The sequence below is a fragment of the Ylistrum balloti genome, unplaced genomic scaffold (assembly GCF_031769215.1).
Source record: "Ylistrum balloti isolate Yb309-2 unplaced genomic scaffold, AGI_CSIRO_Ybal_v1 Utg369812, whole genome shotgun sequence".
NCBI lineage: Eukaryota > Metazoa > Mollusca > Bivalvia > Pectinida > Pectinidae > Ylistrum > Ylistrum balloti.
Genome location: NW_026781984.1, coordinates 570,228 through 591,096, shown reverse-complemented (window position 1 = coordinate 591,096; position 20,869 = coordinate 570,228). Strand labels below are relative to the sequence as shown.

At 36.6% G+C, this 20,869-nt stretch overlaps 2 protein-coding genes across 2 annotated transcripts in view; one reads left to right on the top strand and one right to left on the bottom strand.

Annotated features, from left to right (window-relative positions):
• Positions 1 to 20,869, bottom strand: part of LOC132544864 (lipoxygenase homology domain-containing protein 1-like) — a 54,861-nt gene that overhangs the window by 20,506 nt on the left and 13,486 nt on the right. The window contains exons 11-19 of the mRNA XM_060208516.1: positions 10,647 to 10,779; positions 5,367 to 5,750; positions 4,768 to 5,151; positions 4,304 to 4,458; positions 3,805 to 3,962; positions 3,045 to 3,115; positions 2,707 to 2,900; positions 1,615 to 1,807; positions 75 to 89 (exon numbers count right to left, since the gene is read on the bottom strand). Coding sequence (XP_060064499.1) covers positions 75 to 89; positions 1,615 to 1,807; positions 2,707 to 2,900; positions 3,045 to 3,115; positions 3,805 to 3,962; positions 4,304 to 4,458; positions 4,768 to 5,151; positions 5,367 to 5,750; positions 10,647 to 10,779 — 1,687 coding nt within the window. The remainder of the gene's footprint in view (positions 1 to 74; positions 90 to 1,614; positions 1,808 to 2,706; positions 2,901 to 3,044; positions 3,116 to 3,804; positions 3,963 to 4,303; positions 4,459 to 4,767; positions 5,152 to 5,366; positions 5,751 to 10,646; positions 10,780 to 20,869) is intronic.
• On the top strand, positions 12,880 to 19,725 carry LOC132544865 (CAP-Gly domain-containing linker protein 1-like). The gene is made up of 2 exons (XM_060208517.1): positions 12,880 to 15,442; positions 18,325 to 19,725. Exons 1-2 carry the CDS (start codon positions 13,213 to 13,215, stop codon positions 18,426 to 18,428), a joined length of 2,334 nt encoding a protein of 777 aa, XP_060064500.1. The 5' UTR covers positions 12,880 to 13,212; the 3' UTR covers positions 18,429 to 19,725.

Sequence of the window (20,869 nt, the reverse complement as noted above, 5' to 3'; positions counted from 1 at the left end):
CACCATAATATAAAGGACAAGCTGTAGAAAAGAAGGGGGATAATTCAATTCTCCAAGGGAGATAATCCACCTACCTGGCCCTCTGCGTCCTAGTTAGTTGTGCAAGATAAATACAAATTCAGTGATGGAATATATAGTAGAAAGGTACTCAGGCCATTGGTCAGATTAATTTGCCAATTCTTGACCTTTGGTCAGTATAGAATTTTGTTTACTTTGTGTTTCTAATCAAACAGTCAGTCTCATTTTGACACCAATGAGAATGAAGTTTCGATAAAAAATTATTATAGCTTCTGATAGGTAACACTTTTTGAAAAATACCCAAACAGAAATTAAAGCACAATTTTAGACATTTTTAAAAGGATGTCAAATTGCATGTTTCATAAAGATCATATCAAGCAACAATGTCTTTCAAATTTTGTACTTTATAAAAAATTAAAAGGTTTAAAATTATCAAGTAGTTTTTACCTATCTTGGGATGTAATTTAAAGAGAAAAAAAAACTTTTTATGTTATGACCAAGGTCTCCTTATTACCTTTCACTTTTAATTATCATGGCCAAAACCAGTCTGTGTACCTAGTATAAAAATCCATTTGATCTCGCTTAAATGTTTTCCTTGAAAAATATAGATTATTTCGTGATGAAAATTAGTTCTTTTCCATTTTCCAAAGAAGACATCTGTAGCGAGGTCAATCAGAACAGAGTAAAGTGTTAGTATAGAAGGAACAGGTTAATATGTCAGGCAATGAGAAAAGCTGATTGTTAAAAATAATATCTTGTATAATTATCAATTCCTGGTCAGAATGTTTACAGGTGTGGAGACTGGACAATATAGACACAGAAAGATAGGTTCTGTTAATATGTCTACCTCAAAACACAGCCTGTATATGGTAACAGAACATTCTACAGAGCCTAGATCACTTACATAACTCCTCCCTCATAGTCATTGCTCCTCCCACATATACATAACTCCTCCCACATATACATAACTCCTCCCACATATACATTTCTCCTCCCATACATAACTCCTCCCAAATATACATAAATCCTCCCCATACATACATTACTCTTCCCATATATACATAACTCCTCCCCACATAAACCTAACTCCTCCCATACATACATTACTTCTCCCAAATATACATTCTCCTCCAATACATAACTCCTCCCAAATATATATAACTCCTCCCACACATACATTACTCCTCCCACATAAGCATAACATACATACATTACTACTCCATTAAATAAATTTCTCCTCTCACATATACATAACTCCTCCCACACATACATAACTCCTCCCACACATACATACTCCTCCTATATGTACCTAGACAGTTACATTTATGTTTAAGACCTAGCAACAGGGTGTACCAGAGTTGTAACTTTTACATGTTAGATAAGAAATCTTGTTAGAAATAGATATCATTCTGTTAGTACATCACTGAGACGTGACTTCCACACTTAATTAAGACATAAATTAATGCAGACATTGTTTTAATGACAAAAGTCACATGGTATTCAAAACCATGAACTTGATTACAGCCAGCTGACATGCATTTGCAGGAAATATATTATTTGTGTGCAGATAGTATAGAGTAATGATGTTCGGCTTACGTTTTTCACGGTCCTCCTTGTGTGATGGTTCTAACTCTACCATTGTGAGGCCATCCTTCTCGTCCTTAGCCAGCCAGCGATGGCAGGCAAACAGATAATGCTCACCTCGAGAAGGAACATCTATACGGACCTCATCCAGGTACCAACCTGCACCAGGCTTTGAGTTGTCATGTCCAATTCTTATTTTCTTTAACTGAACAAAAATTAAATCACTTGGATAAAAACGGTTTATCTAAAATTCTCTGAAAAAGGGTTATGACCTTTCAAATATTTAAAAAAAAAAGCGTATATCAGGATATTTCTTTACAATTTGTGCAAATATCTCCAAAATGTGCTTTTTGTCGTTTTTGCTCATATCAAGTTTTGAGATTGACTCAGATATTTGGAAGGCCTCTTTTGAACACTTTGAGTACATAGATTCTTACATCAAATGAAGATCTAAATAACCTGCCATACTAGATCAAAGATTTATGTTCTGTCCAAACATTTCTTTATCATAGAAGTATTCATGACTAGAAAATGTTTAGATGCATTTAGGCATGTCAGCTCTACAGATGCTTTACAATAAAAAGAATTTTTTGTGATTTTCAAAGGGTCGCTAAATTCGCAAATATTAAATAAGCTCAAAGCAGACGCAATAGCTTTTTTGAAATTCAAATTTCCTGAAATTATTTTTTTTTATTTTTCCAACCGGGAGACAGGTGTAATATGTAAAAATGTTCATGAATGACAAGATGTATAGTATTTGTATTTTACATGTTTGAGTAATGCAGACAAACACTATAGTGGTTCACATGATGTCAGCACATTATCCATACTTCAGATAATATCACACTGCCGATAGTTTGGATAATATCACACTACCGATAGTTTGGATAATATCACACTACCGATAGTTGGGATAATATCACACTACCAATAGTTGGGATGATATCACAATAATGATAGTTTGGATAATATCACAATACCGATAGTTTGGATAATATCACACTACCGATAGTTTGGATAATATCACAATACCGATAGTTTGGATAATATCACAATACCGATAGTTTGGATAATATCACACCTCGATACTTGTGTCTCACTTACCGTTCCTATGTTTACAGATTCCAGTTTGAACTTGTCTGTTTTTCCTCTCTCGAATTTGTTTGAGGTGTTTTCCGAGGACCGCAACTGAAGTTCTCCTGTATCGCCTTTTGATCCAAATATCTGTATAGATACATTGGCATCTGTTCCTGCACTTCTGACATCGCCCGTAGTCACCGAAACGTTGTATGTGGTTGCTGAATTTGGGAAAGATACTAAACATTTACTTCATTGTTGAGATAAATTTTTTATTAAACTAGAAAGCATTTCGAATTCCTGCCATTTTTCGAAATAAGCGATAGAACTTGTATAGAACTAAGGATCTATCCCATAATACTTACTGGACAACATTTGTGATCCAAGCGTAAGTTCACGGACAATCTGACCATCATCCTCACTGGTTGCTAGCCAGCTGTAAATAACAAAAAAGGTGATGATTTATGTAATAGAGTTATAAAGTAATAGATAGTGGTATTCATGAAAAAAGATTATATTAGGTAAAATATTTTATGAAATAACTCTAGACTCTTGAAGTTAATACAACATGGGACATAAATCTAAACATCAAAAGTTAATACAACAAGGGACATAAATCTAAACATTATAAGTAAATACAACAAGGGACATAACTCTAGACTCTTGAAGTTAATACAACAAGGGACATAAATCTAAACATCAGAAGTAAATACAACAAGGGACATAACTCTAGACTCTGGAAGTTAATACAACAAGGGACATAAATCTGGACTTGAGCAGTGAATAAATCATGTGACATAACACTAGACTCTGGGAATAAACACAAGGGACATAACTCTAGACTTGGGGTGTGAATACAACAAGGGACATAACTTTAGTCTCTGGGTGTGTGACAGTATATTAATTTTTTACAATCTTATTTTTGTAACCAACTGTCCTGACCTCTGACCTCATCCTATGAATACTTCAATATGTACTATTTTACTTGATATATATATAATTCATTATTCCTATCACTGTAGCTAGTTCTTCCGTCACAAGTTCAACATACAAAGATTCACCAAAGTCTAAACATAGAAATTTCTTTACAGATCAAAGTGAAAAAAAAATATAAAGTATGCTTACCGTCCACATTCAAAGGAAGCATCAAATTTGTCTGAACCTTCCTGCTTGACTACGACCTTGTCCAGAAACCAGCCTGAACCTGCACCCTTCCCATCATGCCCTATGATGACCTTATTTAATTTGAGTAAGGTCACTGCTTCCAATGTAAAAATGTCAACCTGGAAATATGAAATATATGTCTAGTTCAGAGATGGTAAGAATAATTTGATACCTATTTGTTTCAGTAGGACCACAGACAGCATGAGTTATTCTACAAAATTTTATCTTTTTAATTTGTGTTCCAATAGATAATTTTTACAGTTACAAGGTTGCCTTTGGATCAATACTTTGTTACATTGATGTAAAATAAGCATGTATAAGCCTACCCTGGGTTGCTGTGCTATAGATAGAAACTGAAAGTGAAAGTAAAGTAAATATGCAAAATGGTCTTGAAACATTTATGATTTTTCATACTGCAATTGATAGGTTTAACTTAAACATAACAGACTGCAACACTTACATTTCCTTTCTCAAATTTATTTTTGTTAGTTTTGGATTCTTTTAAAGGCCGATCACCAGTATCACCTAGCTCTCCAAACAGGTTCACAAACACATTGGCATCAGTACCAGCTCTCATCTTCTTTCCTGTGTAAACTTCCACAGTGTATTTCACCACTGTAAAAAAAAAAGCATGAAATGTTTATGGCAATGGTGAAAGTAGCAAACCTGGTTTTAAGTATTAAAAGGGCAATAACTCTGCACACAAATGTTTACTCCAGTATTCCTCAAGCACAGGTGATGAGTAAATCTAACAAGTTCCATAGAAATGAAAGAAAGTAACAAACTTCTGATGGACATAGATCATGCTTTATACGTCCCAAAGAAAGCGCCTGGGTACATTTAATGGAAGACGTCATTTATTATATATTTTATTTTTATTATACAATCAAACCTTGGATCCATGTTACACGATTCAATACTTACAAGGAAGAGGTTTGTTGATATCTTTACTCTCTGCTGGCATTTCTCGTATAAGTGACTTGTCGTCCTCGTCGTCGGCCAGCCAGCGGTCACACTTGAAGTTGTACTTCTCCTTGGTTGTCACATTTTCAAGAATGACCTTGTTGAGATGCCAGCCTGACGCCAGTCCATCATTGTCGTGCCACACACGGACCTTATACAACTTGCCAATGTCTACCATGCCCACTTTAAAGTGATCTGTTTGTCCTTTCTCAAAGTTGTCACCTTTGTTGCTCAGAGTAACCTTTTCAGTTTTACCTTTATCACCATAGGCAACCATGTAGACATTGGCGTCAGTGCCTGCACTTCTCACATCACTTGTTGAAACGATAACAATCCATGGGATCTCTGGGGGAAGGAAATGATTTTAAAGTTTAATACTTTAATATCAGGAGTAGAATGTTTCGCTTTAAGCTACTTTTTTAACTGTAGTAATTTTCATTTTGACTTCCAATATCTGCCATTGTACAATCTTTTCCAAGATTCGTTTACAAATTAATCTTGTTAACAGTTTGTGTTTTGAGGGAGTTTTACCCTTCACATGACCTTGAAAACAAACTTACTTTTTTCTTTGGTTTTACGGACCGCTTTCTGCTCTTTGAGGACACGCTGTATCTGACCATCACCGCTGTCTGTTGCAAACCACTTCTGACAGGGGAACACCTGTTCTATTCCCGTGCTTGGGCAGAAGACAATGACCTGCTCTAAGTACCATCCAGGCCCTACACCACTGTTGTCATGACCAATCTCAATCTCCTTGAGTGGACTCAACATCTCCACAACATCAACATTGAAAATGTCGGTTGTATTTCGTTCAAATTTTCCGGTCTCCAGCCATATTTTACCACTTGTTTTTCCCTGTGGTCCATTCATCACTACAAATACCCTGGCACCTGTTCCAGCTTTTGATTTGTCCCCTGTTGTTACGGTGATGACGTACGGAATTCCTGATGGAGAAATCAACACAGTATTTAGAGAAAATAACGCATATATATACTCTTCTAATTCCTGTAAATTGACATAATTAAGGCAATCAAAATTTAGCACATTAATTCCCATCAAAACGACATAATGAAACTATAGGTGTCTCAAACATATTTTTAGTATTTTTACCTTGAAAAGTGCTAAAATAAAAATACCATCAAAATGAATATGTTTCCAGTATATTTTACCAGCAAGGAACCTTGAGTAGCCAATACATAACCTCAACTCAAAGACAGGGGGCGGGCTTATTACAGGACCTCAGGGGGACAACACCTTACTCTGACTCAAATAAATATGTTTTCTGTTATCTAACCAGCAAGGAACCTTTGAGTAGTCAAAATATAATTTCAACACAAAGTCAGGGGGTGGGCTTATTATAGGACCTCAGGGGGACAACACCTTACCCTGACTCAAATAAGTATGTTTTCTGTTATCTAACCAGCAAGGAACCTTTGAGTAGTCAAAATATAATTTCAACACAAAGTCAGGGGGTGGGCTTATTACAGGACCTCAGGGGGACAACAGCTTACCCTGACTCAAATAAATATGTTTTCTGTTATCTAACCAGCAGGACCTCAGGGGGACAACACCTTACCCTGACTCAAATAAATATGTTTTCTGTTATCTAACCAGCAGGACCTCAGGGGGACAAGACCTTACCCTGACTCAAATAAATATGTTTTCTGTTATCTAACCAGCAGGACCTGACAACACCTTACCCTGACTCAAATAAATATGTTTTCTGTTATCTAACCAGCAGGACCTCAGGGGGACAAGACCTTACCCTGACTCAAATAAATACGTTTTCTGTTATCTAACAAGCAGGACCTCAGGGGGACAAGACCTTACCCTGACTCAAATAAATATGTTTTCTGTTATCTAACCAGCAAGGAACCTTTGAGTAGTCAAAATATAATTTCAACACAAAGTCAGGGGGTGGGCTTATTACAGGACCTCAGGGGGACAACACCTTACCCTGACTCAAATAAATATGTTTTCTGTTATCTAACCAGCAGGACCTCAGGGGGACAAGACCTTACCCTGACTCAAATAAATATGTTTTCTGTTATCTAACCAGCAGGACCTCAGGGGGACAAGACCTTACCCTGACTCAAATAAATATGTTTTCTGTTATCTAACCAGCAGGACCTCAGGGGGACAAGACCTTATGTCTGACTCAAATAAATATGTTTTCTTTGAGTAGTCAAAATATAATTTCAACAGCAGGACCTCAGGGGGACAAGTCAGGAGGTTTGTTACAACCCTTACCCTGACTCAAATAAATATGGTGGGCTTATCTACAGGACCTGACTCAAATAAATATGTTTTCTGTTATCTAACCAGCAGGACCTCAGGGGGACAAGACCTTACCCTGACTCAAATAAATATGTTTTCTGTTATCTAACCAGCAGGAGGAAACCACTTTTGAGTAGTCAAAATATAATGTTATCTAACACAAAGACCTCAGGGGGTGGGCTTATTACAGGACCTCAGGGGGACAACACCTTACCCTGACTCAAATAAATATGTTTTCTGTTATCTAACCAGCAGGACCTCAGGGGGACAAGACCTTACCCTGACTCAAATAAATATGTTTTCTGTTATCTAACCAGCAGGACCTCAGGGGGACAAGACCTTACCCTGACTCAAATAAATATGTTTTCTGTTATCTAACCAGCAGGACCTCAGGGGGACCTCAACAATTATCTAACCATATAAAAATTAATCAATATGTTTTCTGTTATCTAACCAGCAGGACCTCAGGGGGACAAGACCTTACCCTGACTCAAATAAATATGTTTTCTGTTATCTAACCAGCAGGACCTCAGGGGGACAAGACCTTACCCTGACTCAAATAAATATGTTTTCTGTTATCTAACCAGCAGGACCTCAGGGGGACAAGACCTTACCCTGACTCAAATAAATATGTTTTCTGTTATCTAACCAGCAGGACCTCAGGGGGACAAGTTACCCTGACTCAAATATATATGTTTTCTGTTATCTAACCAAAGGAACCTTTGAGTAGTCAGTCAGGGGGTGGGCTTATTACAGGACCTCAGGGGGACAACACAGCAAGGGGGACAAACCTTACCCTGACTCAAATAAATATGTTTTCTTTATCTAACCCTTTGGACAAAATATCAAATAAATATGTTTTCTGTTATCTAACCAGCAGGACCTCAGGGGGACAAGACCTTACCCTGACTCAAATAAATATGTTTTCTGTTATCTAACCAGCAGGACCTCAGGGGGACAAGACCTTACCCTGACCAAATAAATATGTTTTCTGTTATCTCAAATAAATATGTTTTAACAGTTATCTGTCAACAAGACCTTACCCTGACTCAAATAAATATGTTTTCTGTTATCTAACCAGCAGGACCTCAGGGGGACAAGACCTTACCCTGACTCATATAAATATGTTTTCTGTTATCTAACCAGCAGGACCTCAGGGGGACATCTAACCAGCAGGACCTCAGGGGGACACCTTACCCTGACTCAAATAAATATGTTTTCTGTTATCTAACCAGCAGGACCTCAGGGGGACAAGACCTTACCCTGACTCAAATAAATATGTTTTCTGTTATCTAACCAGCAGGACCTCAGGGGGACAACACCTTACCCTGACTCAAATAAATATGTTTTCTGTTATCTAACCAGCAGGACCTCAGGGGGACAACACCTTACCCTGACTCAAATAAATATGTTTTCTGTTATCTAACCAGCAAGGAACCTTTGAGTAGTCAAAATATAATTTCAACACAAAGTCAGGGGGTGGGCTTATTACAGGACCTCAGGGGGACAAGACCTTACCCTGACTCAAATAAGTATGTTTTCTGTTATCTAACCAGCAGGACCTCAGGGGGACAAGACCTTACCCTGACTCAAATAAATATGTTTTCTGTTATCTAACCAGCAGGACCTCAGGGGGACAACACCTTACCCTGACTCAAATAAATATGTTTTCTGTTATCTAACCAGCAGGACCTCAGGGGGACAAGACCTTACCCTGACTCAAATAAATATGTTTTCTGTTATCTAACCAGCAGGACCTCAGGGGGACAAGACCTTACCCTGACTCAAATAAATATGTTTTCTGTTATCTAACCAGCAAGGAACTCTTTGAGTTATCTAACCAGTCACCTCAAATATAATTTACAAAGTCAGGGGGTTTTCTGTTATCTACCAGCAGGACCTCGGGGACAAGACCTTACCCTGACTCAAATAAATATGTTTTCTGTTATCTAACCAGCAGGACCTCAGGGGGACAACACCTTACCCTGACTCAAATAAATCTAACCAGCAACCTCAGGGGGACAACACCCTGACTCAAATAAATATGTTTTCTGTTATCTAACCAGCAGGACCTCAGGGGGACAAGACCTTACCCTGACTCAAATAAATATGTTTTCTGTTATCTAACCAGCAGGACCTCAGGGGGACAAGACCTTACCCTGACTCAAATAAATATGTTTTCTGTTATCTAACCAGCAGGACCTCAGGGGGAAACTTACCCTGACTCAAATAAATATGTTTTCTGTTATCTAACCAGCAGGACCTCAGGGGGACAAGACCTTACCCTGACTCAAATAATTATGTTTTCTGTTAAACCAGCAGGACCTCCTTACCCTGACTCAAATAAATATGTTTTCTGTTAACTAACAAGCAGGAACTCAGGGGGGACAAGACCTTACCCTGACTCAAATAAGTATGTTTTCTGTTATCTAACCAGCAGGACCTCAGGGGGACAAGACCTTACCCTGACTCAAATAAATATAATCTTTATCAACCACAAAGTCAGGGGGTGGGCTTAACAGCAGGACCTCAGGGGGACAACACCTTACCCTGACTCAAATAAATATGTTTTCTGTTATCTAACCAGCAAGGAACCTTTGAGTAGTCAAAATATAATTTCAACACAAAGTCAGGGGGTGGGCTTATTACAGGACCTCAGGGGGACAAGACCTTACCCTGACTCAAATACCTGTTATCTAACCAGCAGGACCTCAGGGGGACAAGACCTTACCCTGACTCAAATAAATATGTTTTCTGTTATCTAACCAGCAAGGAACCTTTGAGTAGTCAAAATATAATTTCAACACAAAGTCAGGGGGTGGGCTTAGGACCTCAGGGGGACAAGACCTTACCCTGACTCAAATAAATATGTTTTCTGTTATCTAACCAGCAGGACCTCAGGGGGACAAGACCTTACCCTGACTCAAATAAATATGTTTTCTGTTATCTAACCAGCAAGGAACCTTTGAGTAGTCAAAATATAATTTCAACACAAAGTCAGGGGGTGGGCTTATTACAGGACCTCAGGGGGACAACACCTTATGTCTGACTCAAAGATGCATGGTGGGCTTATTACAGAATACCAGGAGGCCAACACCTTATCCTAACTCAAAGTTTGGAAAGGCTTATTGCTGGCAAAAGAGAACACCAAATGAATAAGCGATTTATATTTTTACATAAAAGTACTGTTTTCAAAATCTAATTTAGACTGGAAATGAGTTGTTCTTCAACGATCTGGAAACATGACACATATTTGTGTATTAAAGTAAGTTAAAAACATTTATCAAATAGAATTGTGAGGTAATTTAGTATATATTTTCCCTTTCCTCAGTAATTTAAAGAGGACAGAGTCATTGGTTTTCACGAAGTTTTTCTAAAATCCATCCTCTCCGACCAATGCTCTAATATTGGAATATTTTTAACAATATGGCCAACATTTTAATACAATTGAAAGAGTGTGAACATGTTTTCAGTTTTTAACCGAAATAATTTGTAGAATTTGAAGATCAAATTGTTTCAAATGGAAAGATATCACTGTGCAAGCAGCTGTCTAAAATCTTTACCTGGAGCGATGTTCATTGGGCCAACATTGACAATGAGGTCCCTGGATGTCATACCATCGTCTTCGTCCGTAGCAAACCATCGATTACATGGAAACTCGTACACGATGTTGTTGTCAGTATCATCAATAATTACCTGGAAATATAGAAATGTGACAGAGGTGAGATACAGGTGAGATACAGGTGAGATACATGCAGACAGGTGTGTCATATAAAGATACAGTAAATCATTAATTTTTTATTGATTTCCATTGGTTTCATACTTTTAATCCACAAATACATATACCCACAAATTGTTAAAATAAATATACACAGGTTTATTAAATTATATTTATTCTCAAAATAATCAAGTGTCTACGAAATGACAATTTTTAAAAAGATTAAACCTTGAAAATAAAGATATGTCATACATAGGTGTGTCATTAGACGATATCTAGTTGTCTGAGAACTATTGATAAAGAGATCTGTTTACTGTGTATAAAGCCAGTTGATATTACAAATTTGGAGACTTTACCGAGATAAGTAAAAATCTATATTCTGAAGTGTTGTAAGTTTAACAATAAGGTCACAGTATTTAATTCAGGAAGTTCTTTCCCAAAGGAAATAAGTACACCCAATTTCTTATAATTTTACTTTAGTCTTTTTTTTGACATTATAAAAAAGGATATCCTGTTGTATTTGCTGACACAACAATCATTTCAGCCTAAACCAAACATCCTTGATCTCTATGTTGATATTAACAATGACATGCTCTATGATCCACCCTCATCCTCCTTAAAATTCCCCATAAATCCTACTGGTACAGAAACCACATTTTTCCAATTTTCTCCTCCCCAAACTCACATGGTGTTGAAACCACACAATTCTCTATCAGTCATCAGTTTGGTGCTAAAACAACATAGCTCAAATCTTTCCTACCTTCTGCATTTTTGCAAACTTAGTTTCCAATATACACGAAAAAAATTATCCAAAAAAAGTCTGTTGTTCATTAAAAATAAAAAATCTGGGGAGTGAATTTTAGCAAATACGGTATGATAGCACTTTAAGGCCTACCTCCATAACTAAACACATGTTGCAGTAACTTACATGTTTCGCACTAATGAGGCTGTTTAATGGTTCAGAATATCGAAACAAAATGTCTGTCCATTTATATTTGATTCATATTTATATCAAATTAAAGATGTTAGGAATTCCAACGCTTTATTCTAATCTAATCATTTATAAGGGATGGAAATAATCAGACTACATTAAAGAGTTATTCCTCTGATTAACTCATAATGTGAAAATAATTCAATTTTCCGTTGAGATACATGATTATAAAAATTGTGTGGAACATCAACATCCTTTTCCAATTAACATAACATTCTATTTACATGATGTTGTGATTTCATATGAAATATTTAAATCTTTACATCAATTCTTTGGAGGAATATGAAATGAACCGCTCTTGTAGTTCATTTTTAAAAGATTTTTTTTATCCTCCTTATCAAAAGAAATTAACTAATTTGTTTTGTTTTTGTTTCATAGAATCATTATATTCCCTACTCTATTAAACTGGAAAGAAAAGCAATGATGAAATATATATTTTTTTTTTGGAAAAGATTATATCTACCAAACCCTTAACAGTGATGAATCAGAATGTTAAGTATCGATGAGTGACTTTGTGTGAGTCATAGCTACTAACAAAGTGGCTATTTGTTTGTTCAATTTTAAGCGTCTGACTTGCAGTTAAAACGATAATTTATTTACAAACAACTCTGAAATTCTTTCAGGCTGTAGAAATTGTTTTGACCAGGGTCCAAATCACTGTGCCAGAACTAATGACCCATCACATTACAAACGAGAGGGCATGTTTCTGAAGCTGGAGACCATTATATACATTTGTAAACAGAGAGTGAATGAATTGTATGTGGTTGGCTGCCAGACCAATCAGTGCTGGCAGAGAGGGTGCAGAGTTGATCTCACTTCCAAGGAACCACAGACAGCACCCACTTCAAACAGCATGGATATGTGTCTTATGATATAGCAAACTTCCTACCACAATTATACAAGGAAAGTGACTGCGGAGCCATGTTTACAAGATACACTAAAAATATCTATGTATTTACAAACTCTTCATACATCTGGTTGAAACTTGCATAGGAAGAAAAAAAAACTAACATTTAACAGTTGTAATTTATCACTAGCTTGTTGGGAGGGATTGCCCAACAGGACAAAACTTGAGGAAGTATGGGTTTCCGCGTAAAAATGATATGAATCTGGACCCAGCATGTGGTGTTACAGTGTGAATGATATGGATTACAGCGGAGAGCATACTTAGTATTTTCTCAACACCGATAACCAGTATCAGTAGGATTTCATATAAGTGGCAAATTTGTCACTTTTCTAGACATTTTAACGTGCATCAATGTGTTCTGTGGTGTCTTTAACAAAGGAGGATAAATTGTTCTGATACATGAATAACAAAGGAGAGGGTTACAATTCTTTAAATGTTGTCTTGGAGTATTTCCACGGAAGTTTTCAGTGAGAGGAATTAAATCATACCACTGTGTAATTCCAGGACATCACCATGGAATACTTTTGCACCACTGTCGTGACTTATTTTCTACTTTATTGGTCTCAAGTTGTCCGTGTCTCTGCCATTCCTCAGTACTATAATGCCGCACAAGATACTTGCGTTCTGAGTTTGGTTATTCCCAAGGACAGTATCAAAAACAACTGTAACAACCATGAAGCACTAATTGCCAAAATACAGGCACTGGAGGCCCAGCTACGACAAATGACGCATCATGTTCGCGTTATCGACACGCAGCGCATTCAGCCAGCGATGGCACAATATGCCGATCTTGCAAACAAAGTCAAAAGCATGGAAAATCAAATGAGTGCAATGACGTTAAAAAATCGTTACCTTGAATCAAAATATCATGAATTTGAGTCAAAAATTGACACTTTAAGTAGGTCAAATTCAAGGTCAACAGAAGATTCAGATAGACTACTGGACCCCATTAAACCATTACTTATGGCAGAGTTTCAAATTCTAAAAGCGAACTTAATGGAGAGTTTGGAACAGGAACTATTCCATATGTATTCTCGAAACTTTGAGGACATAGGATCCGCCACAGACATGGAGGGGTTAACTGGGAACCCAGAAAATTCGTCATTGCAGAAATTACTTTTAAAGGGAGATGACTCTTTATTTAGGTCTGAAGAACAAGAGAATGATGAACTGTTGGAAGTCGATTCTTTAAATATTAACCAGCTTGCTCGATCACTAAAAAAATTAACAGGCAGAAAAATGAAGGAGATAGAAGAATTTAAAAAACGTGAAACAGTATCGGAGAAAGAATCGGATAAATTGAAAATAACATTTAATAAATCTTCTAATCTTACCGTTGAACCCAGTTCAACCACAATGTCAGATGAAGAACAGCGAAGAAAGATGTCTTATGGCACCAATCAGTCGGAAAATATATTACAACACAACATATCAGAAGAAAATATGACAACAGACGATGAATTTTCAAGTGATTTGTTGTCAGCAAACTCCTCATCAGTAACTCAAGATACGTCACAGTCGAGTTTGACACCAAAAGAAACAAATCAGATAACAAATGACATATCGCAACAACTGAAGTTCATGATACAACGTATTGTTAACAAAGCGATCAGACAACATCAGGATGAAGTTGCTATGGCAACTCTGAACCAAGACACACAACCAAATTGTTCTCAATGCAACTTCACTGAAAAAATGTCAGAGCTTGAAATCAAGTTTACAGAACTGAAAAGAAATCAGACCGAATTTTATAGAACTGAGAGAACATCAGCTTTATCTGCAGGACTGTTAATAACACAACAGGTTGCTGATTTGAAAGCTGGACTGGAATCTCTAAACAGACGAGTGGATGGACCTCAAAATACCCTTCAACGAGCATCACATTTACAGAATGAACTTGATGTTTTAAAAACACATATTCAAAAAAATCTTAAGGAGCGACTGGATTCGTCCATAACAGCTCTCGAGCAAAGAGTGACAATTCAGGAGAGAAATAACAATAAATCAAGTAGTTATCTGAATATATTTAAACAGACACTACAAAGTTATCGTAACGAAAGTCAGCAAATGCTGGGTAATCTCCAACAGAATATTAACACAATCCAGTCGCAAATAAAACATATTAATAAGTCACGCAACCAAAACTCCGACATTGAAATGCGAGTGAATGACCTTGAGGCTGATTTTGGTGACTTTGACTTTAAGCAAAATGCTTTCGATGTAAAGCTAGACCGTATCAAAGATAGCATGGCACAAAATGATCGGGAAATTGGAACTAAATTCCGCTCTCTACAGCAAAGTCTCCTTCGTGACCAGTCTAGATTTTCAGTGCTCACAAACCTGAGTCGCAGCATTCAAATTATGACTGTGAAACAAACAACCATGGAGCAAAAAGTCTCGAAAAATGAAATGACGATAAAATATTTATATATCCAACAACGACTAGAAACAGGAGAATGGATGGCGTACAATTTCAGTTATTACAGTGTTAAAAACAGCTGTAATAAACTCCAATATGTTCGTCAGAATAGTGTCTGTAGCGGAACAACTGCTAGATTTGTTGGCGTGATTTTGTGCTCTGAAGATCGATACAAAATTTTACTTGGAAACTCTTTAGATGATGAGTTCTTAGACATTGCTGATGAGCATGGCCATGGTGAAGATCATTGTGAATTTGTCGGTGGGACAAGAGATACAATCGCCCAGGTGGAAAAAGGATTTACTTTCTTTCCTTCATCAGAAGGTAAGTTCTACAAATACATGTTTATGTAATAGAAAGTTCTGAAAATGATACCATTACATTGGGTTGTAATTTAAAGAGCCGATAAAGTACGATTGTCTTACTATGATTCACCCTAACACCTGTACAAGTGTTTACTTTAAGGAAATAAAATCGAAAAAATGTAACCTAGAAAGTGTTCCTTTTAAAAAAAATCACCTTCCATGTTACCCAGAAAATGTTCTTTTGAACACAATTCACCTCCCATGTTACCATGAAAATGTTCTTTTTAACACAATTCACCTTCCAGGTAACCCAGAAAATTTTAACACAATGGTTTTTATTGTTGTTAGGAATTCTGTGAAATAATGCTACAGAAAAAGACAAAGATTCTCCCCCACCCCACTCCATAATGTATATCTTAGATTTCATGTAAGTCTATTTCCATTCATTCTGTGTCTCCCCAACACTTTAACACTATACAGAACTCACACTTATCAGCCCCTTACTCAGAGTTCACACTTGTCTTGTAAATTGGCGTGACTGTACAAGTGCTGATGAGGGTGTGTTACTTTTATATATCTGTTCCAAAAATCAGATCCCAGATACAGGACACCAACAGAAAACAAATTGGATTCCCTTTCTGACACCTATCATGTCTTTTGAAAACAACAAACACATTACTCAGCACTTCTAACTTCTGAATCATAAACACAATCACTAATAAAAAACAAACCAGAAACATATACATTACAGATAAACGTATATGAGATTTGATTGCCATTCTTGGGAGAAAAAAAATTAACCTATTTTCCTCGCATGCCATAAAGTTTCTTCACTATAAAGAAAAAAAAACACTTAAAAATCATGAGCAGAGAGTTAAAACAGGATAGCATTGTAGAATCTGGTATTGTTTAGTTTAAGACAGATGGTACATGTAATTTTAAACTAGTATCTTTATATATTGTTAGTAAAAAGTATAAGCTCCGAACAGGTGTCTGTAAGCTCAACAACCAACCAACAGGTGTCTGTAAGGTCAGCTAGCTACCAACAGGTGTCTGTAAGGTCAGCTAGCTACCAACAGGTGTCTGAGGTCAGCTAGCTACCAACAGGTGTCTGTAAGGTCAGCTAGCTACAAACAGGTGTCTGTAAGGTCAGCTAGTTACCAACAGGTGTCTGTAAGGTCAGCTAGCTACCAACAGGTGTCTGTAAGGTCAGCTAGCTACCAACAGGTGTCTGTAAGGTCAGCTAGCTACCAACAGGTGTCTGTAAGGTCAGCTTGCTACCAACTGGTGTCTGTAAGGTCAGCTAGCTACCAACAGGTGTCTGTAAGGTCAGCTAGCTACCAACAGGTGTCTGTAAGGTCAGCTTGCTACCAACTGGTGTCTGTAAGGTCAGCTAGCTACCAACAGGTGTCTATAAGGTCAGCTAGCTACCAACAGGTGTCTTTAAGGTCAGCTTGCTAGCAACAGGTGTCTGTAAGGTCAGCTAGCTACAAACAGGTGTCTGTAAGGTCAGCTAGTTACCAACAGGTGTCTGTAAGGTCAGCTAGCTACCAACAGGTGTCTGTAAGGTCAGCTAGCTACCAACAGGTGTCTGTAAGGTCAGCTAGCAACCAACAGGTGTCTGTAAGGTCAATGACCTACCAACCGGTTTCTCTAAGCTTGACCAACTATGCTTGTGTAATTGCAACAAATTTCATATGATAAAAATCTTAAAGGCTATATGTTGGCAAGAAGACAGAAAAATGAACCCGATGACTTAGATATTTATGGATGATTGTTTTTGTTTTACCGACTTTCATCGACTAGATTACTCATATATTTTAATCTACAATTACTTATTCATTGTTTTACAAAATATCAAATGGAAATAGGATCATAAGTGAGAATAGAGACAGGGAAAAGGGTTAGTGGGAATGTAGAGGGGGTCATTGGTTAGTGAAAAGGGAGAAGGGTCTAGAGTTTGTGAAAATGTAGAGGAACAGGGTTAATTCAGAATGTAGAAAGGCTGGTCTTTAGTGGCCCTGCATTGTCACCTGGTATACAATGTTCATCAAAAATATTATCAACGTGCATCATAAATACATTCAAATGTGCACCATTGGCATTCAAAGTGCGCACATCCAATCAATTTAACCTATGTCCAGAACGAACATTAACTTCTTAACACCTTTCCAACAGATATCCTGTTTCTCAGACTTTTGGTTTACAAGAAGAAGTCTTTGACCCCTGTGACCTTGAATAAGTCCTTTTGCAAAATTTTTCAGGCTTCATTCCAGAGACCTAACTTCCAAATATCAGGCTTCTAAATCTTTTGGTTAATCTGAAAAAATTGTTTAAAGTTTACAAAATCAAACTCCTGTGACACTGAATATGGGTCAAGGTCATTTATTTTCGTTAACATTGTCAGTCTTCATGTGAGAGGTTTAATAGCCAAAATATGCTTTTAGGCCTTTTGGTTCATCAGAATAAGTCGTTTTAAGATTTTAACAACTTTGACCCCTGTGACTTTGAATATAGGTGAAGGTCACTTTTTTTCACAAACTTTATTATACTTCATACCAGGAACCTTTAAGCGAAATATCATGCTTCTGCAACATCTGGTTAATCAAAAGAAGACATTTTAAGATTTAAACAAATTTTACCACAATCACTTAGAATCAGTTTATCTCTTTTAGCTAACTTTGTCAGCTTGTCTGGGCCTTTTTGTTGGTCAGGTAAAGTTATTCCAAGGCTTTAACAAAGTTGATCCCACTGACCTTCAACATGGGCCAAGGAAGGGGTTGGTAAGTATGTAGAGGGACCTTAGGTTGGTGGGAATGTAGAGGGGCCAGGGGTTGGTTAGAATGCAGACTGAACACAAGGATTATTATGTCAATTACATTATTTCTTTTCTTTCCACAGCATACATGCGAGAAAATTGGGGTCAGGAGCCCCGCCTTGCCAAGCTGTCTTCCATCTTGACTCCAGTTGCAAGCTGGTATGAGTGTGGTGTGAAAATACCCTGAAGAGTTTATCTGACCCTCAATACAAACTAACAACAATGTGAAAATAAGTCTTTGTTAAGAATTACCAGTCATCATGTTGAGCTGAGTGTAACAATGGATCTTATACACTGTGTAACTAAAGGACGCACATAGGATATTATTATACCATCAAATAGGAAAGTGCACTGAAAATATGTCTTCCGATATAAGGGTAGAAACAATGTGAAGATTGTTGTAAATCATTCAGGAAGATATATCTGTCTCGCAAAGTAAGGCGAGATAATTCATTTTGCAATACAAATTATTATAATGACAATACCAGGGGAGATAAATCCGGAAAACAAAACTGACAATCAGTGAAACAAAACCAGGTGAGAAAACACTAAAAGGAAAAGGTTGTCATTATCGGAGAGACTATTCAAGGGAGATATAATTCTAAAGAACAACAGTCTCTGTGATTATCAGTAATCATTGAAACTATTCAAAGGGAGACAACTCTTCTGAAGAGAAGATAACTCTGGTGATAATCAGTGATATTATGTAAGAAGAGAGAACTCTTAAGAACAGAAGATAACACTCTGATTATCAAAAGGACAATTCAGGGAGAGATAACTCTAAAAAAGAGAAGAAATCAGAGAAGATAATATTGTAAATATCAGTAGAACTACTTCAGGGGAGAGAATTCTGAAGCAGAAAAATGTTTTTTATGGTTATTAGAGTGACAATTATGTTATAAACAACATTATCTTATATGCCACTTATATTAACTATGGGGAGATAACTCCAAATGTGCTGTGTTGATGAGGAATTTCAGGGAAAGGACAGGTTTTGAAACCTGAATGAATTTTGAGACTTATAACCAGGAAAATGAACACTGAGGATTTATGTCAACGATAATAATAATGATAGAAGAATATTTTCATGTTTTGAAAATACTATAATGTATGCATAGGAGAGGAAAGTGATGCATTATCATGTGGTATGCAGAATTTACAGATGATAACAGATTTTGTAGGGATACATTTGAGTGAAATTGGACATGATTTGTATGTATTTCAGTTGGTATGTAATGGCGCTGATGAAAGGTGTTTGTATAATTAATGAATGTTCTGGAAATTTAAATTTGGAAGGCTACACGATGGTGATAAAATGAATATTGTATGATCGTTAATTTAAAGATATCAAAAACTGGAATATCTTTAAATAAGAAAGTAACTTTTTGTACATGCGTTGTTTAACTCAAATTAATAATGACAATAATTTAGCATGACCTTCACCTAATTTATATGACCTTGGTTACATAATAAAGGTCACAATGAACCAGATAAAACTGTTCAGTTCTTGTTAATTAACACGTAAAAACACAGGCTCCACCTGGTGACTGTTTGTTCACCACCAGATGGCGCTAAGATAAACATCCCAAAGTACTGCTTAGTCTACAGGGATGAGAGAGAAAGATAATTTACACTACAAGAAATCATTATATCACTGTGTTGGAACTTGCTACCAATATAAATCCTTTTAACAGAGAATAGAGTATAAATGTTTCCTCACTCAGTGAGAACCAGTAACAATAATAACTTTCTTCTCTTTTCTTTTAATACTCTGCCAGACTTTTTGTATTCACTTACAACTGTCTCCCTTACCAATATGACCCAACTGTCAGTAATGAACACTTGTAGATACTGATGGAAGGCTGTTTAGAGCTAAATAATGGGTAAATTTGTTTTCCTGCTCAAAATATTTCATGAAATTTGTAAGATCACTTTAGCTAAATTTTTATAGCATGAAATGTTCTATGTAAAGAAACCAGGAAAATAAAAGAATATACAAATAAGACTTTAGACGAAAGATCCACGTGTTTTCTCGGGGAGTCTCTACAACAGATTGTATCCTTGTGTTGATGTCTTAGATTCAAATCATGTAAGAGAAAAGACTTAAAGATCTGTAATATACGCCTACTGGTAGGTAGAAGTGAGGACTTGTATTCATATGCCATCACAAAGTGCTATAATATGACGCCTGTGACTTTGAACACAGGTCAAGGTAATTTCTTTCAGCACATTATTTTTTATCCCATGAAACTATTAGGTAAATATCATAAATCCATGCCATTTGGTTAATCACAAGTAGATTGACAGTTTTAACAAATTTGACCCCCTATGAACTTGAAAATGGGTCAAGGTCATTTCTTTCAGAACTTCACAATAAAATCATGAGAGACTTGTGTATCCTTGAAGTTGGAACATCACAATAAACACAGCAGTCACCTAGAATACAGCCAATCACAGTGGGTATAAGTTCAAACATGTGTTTGTAACACGAATGATGTACTTGGTGTTACATGACTGATAACAAGATAATTTTGAGATAGATACTCCATGTTTTCCAAAACACATTAAAGTTGAAAAACAGATCTGATTGATTGCAGGAAAGTGTATCTTTTGCTTCATGTTGGCTTT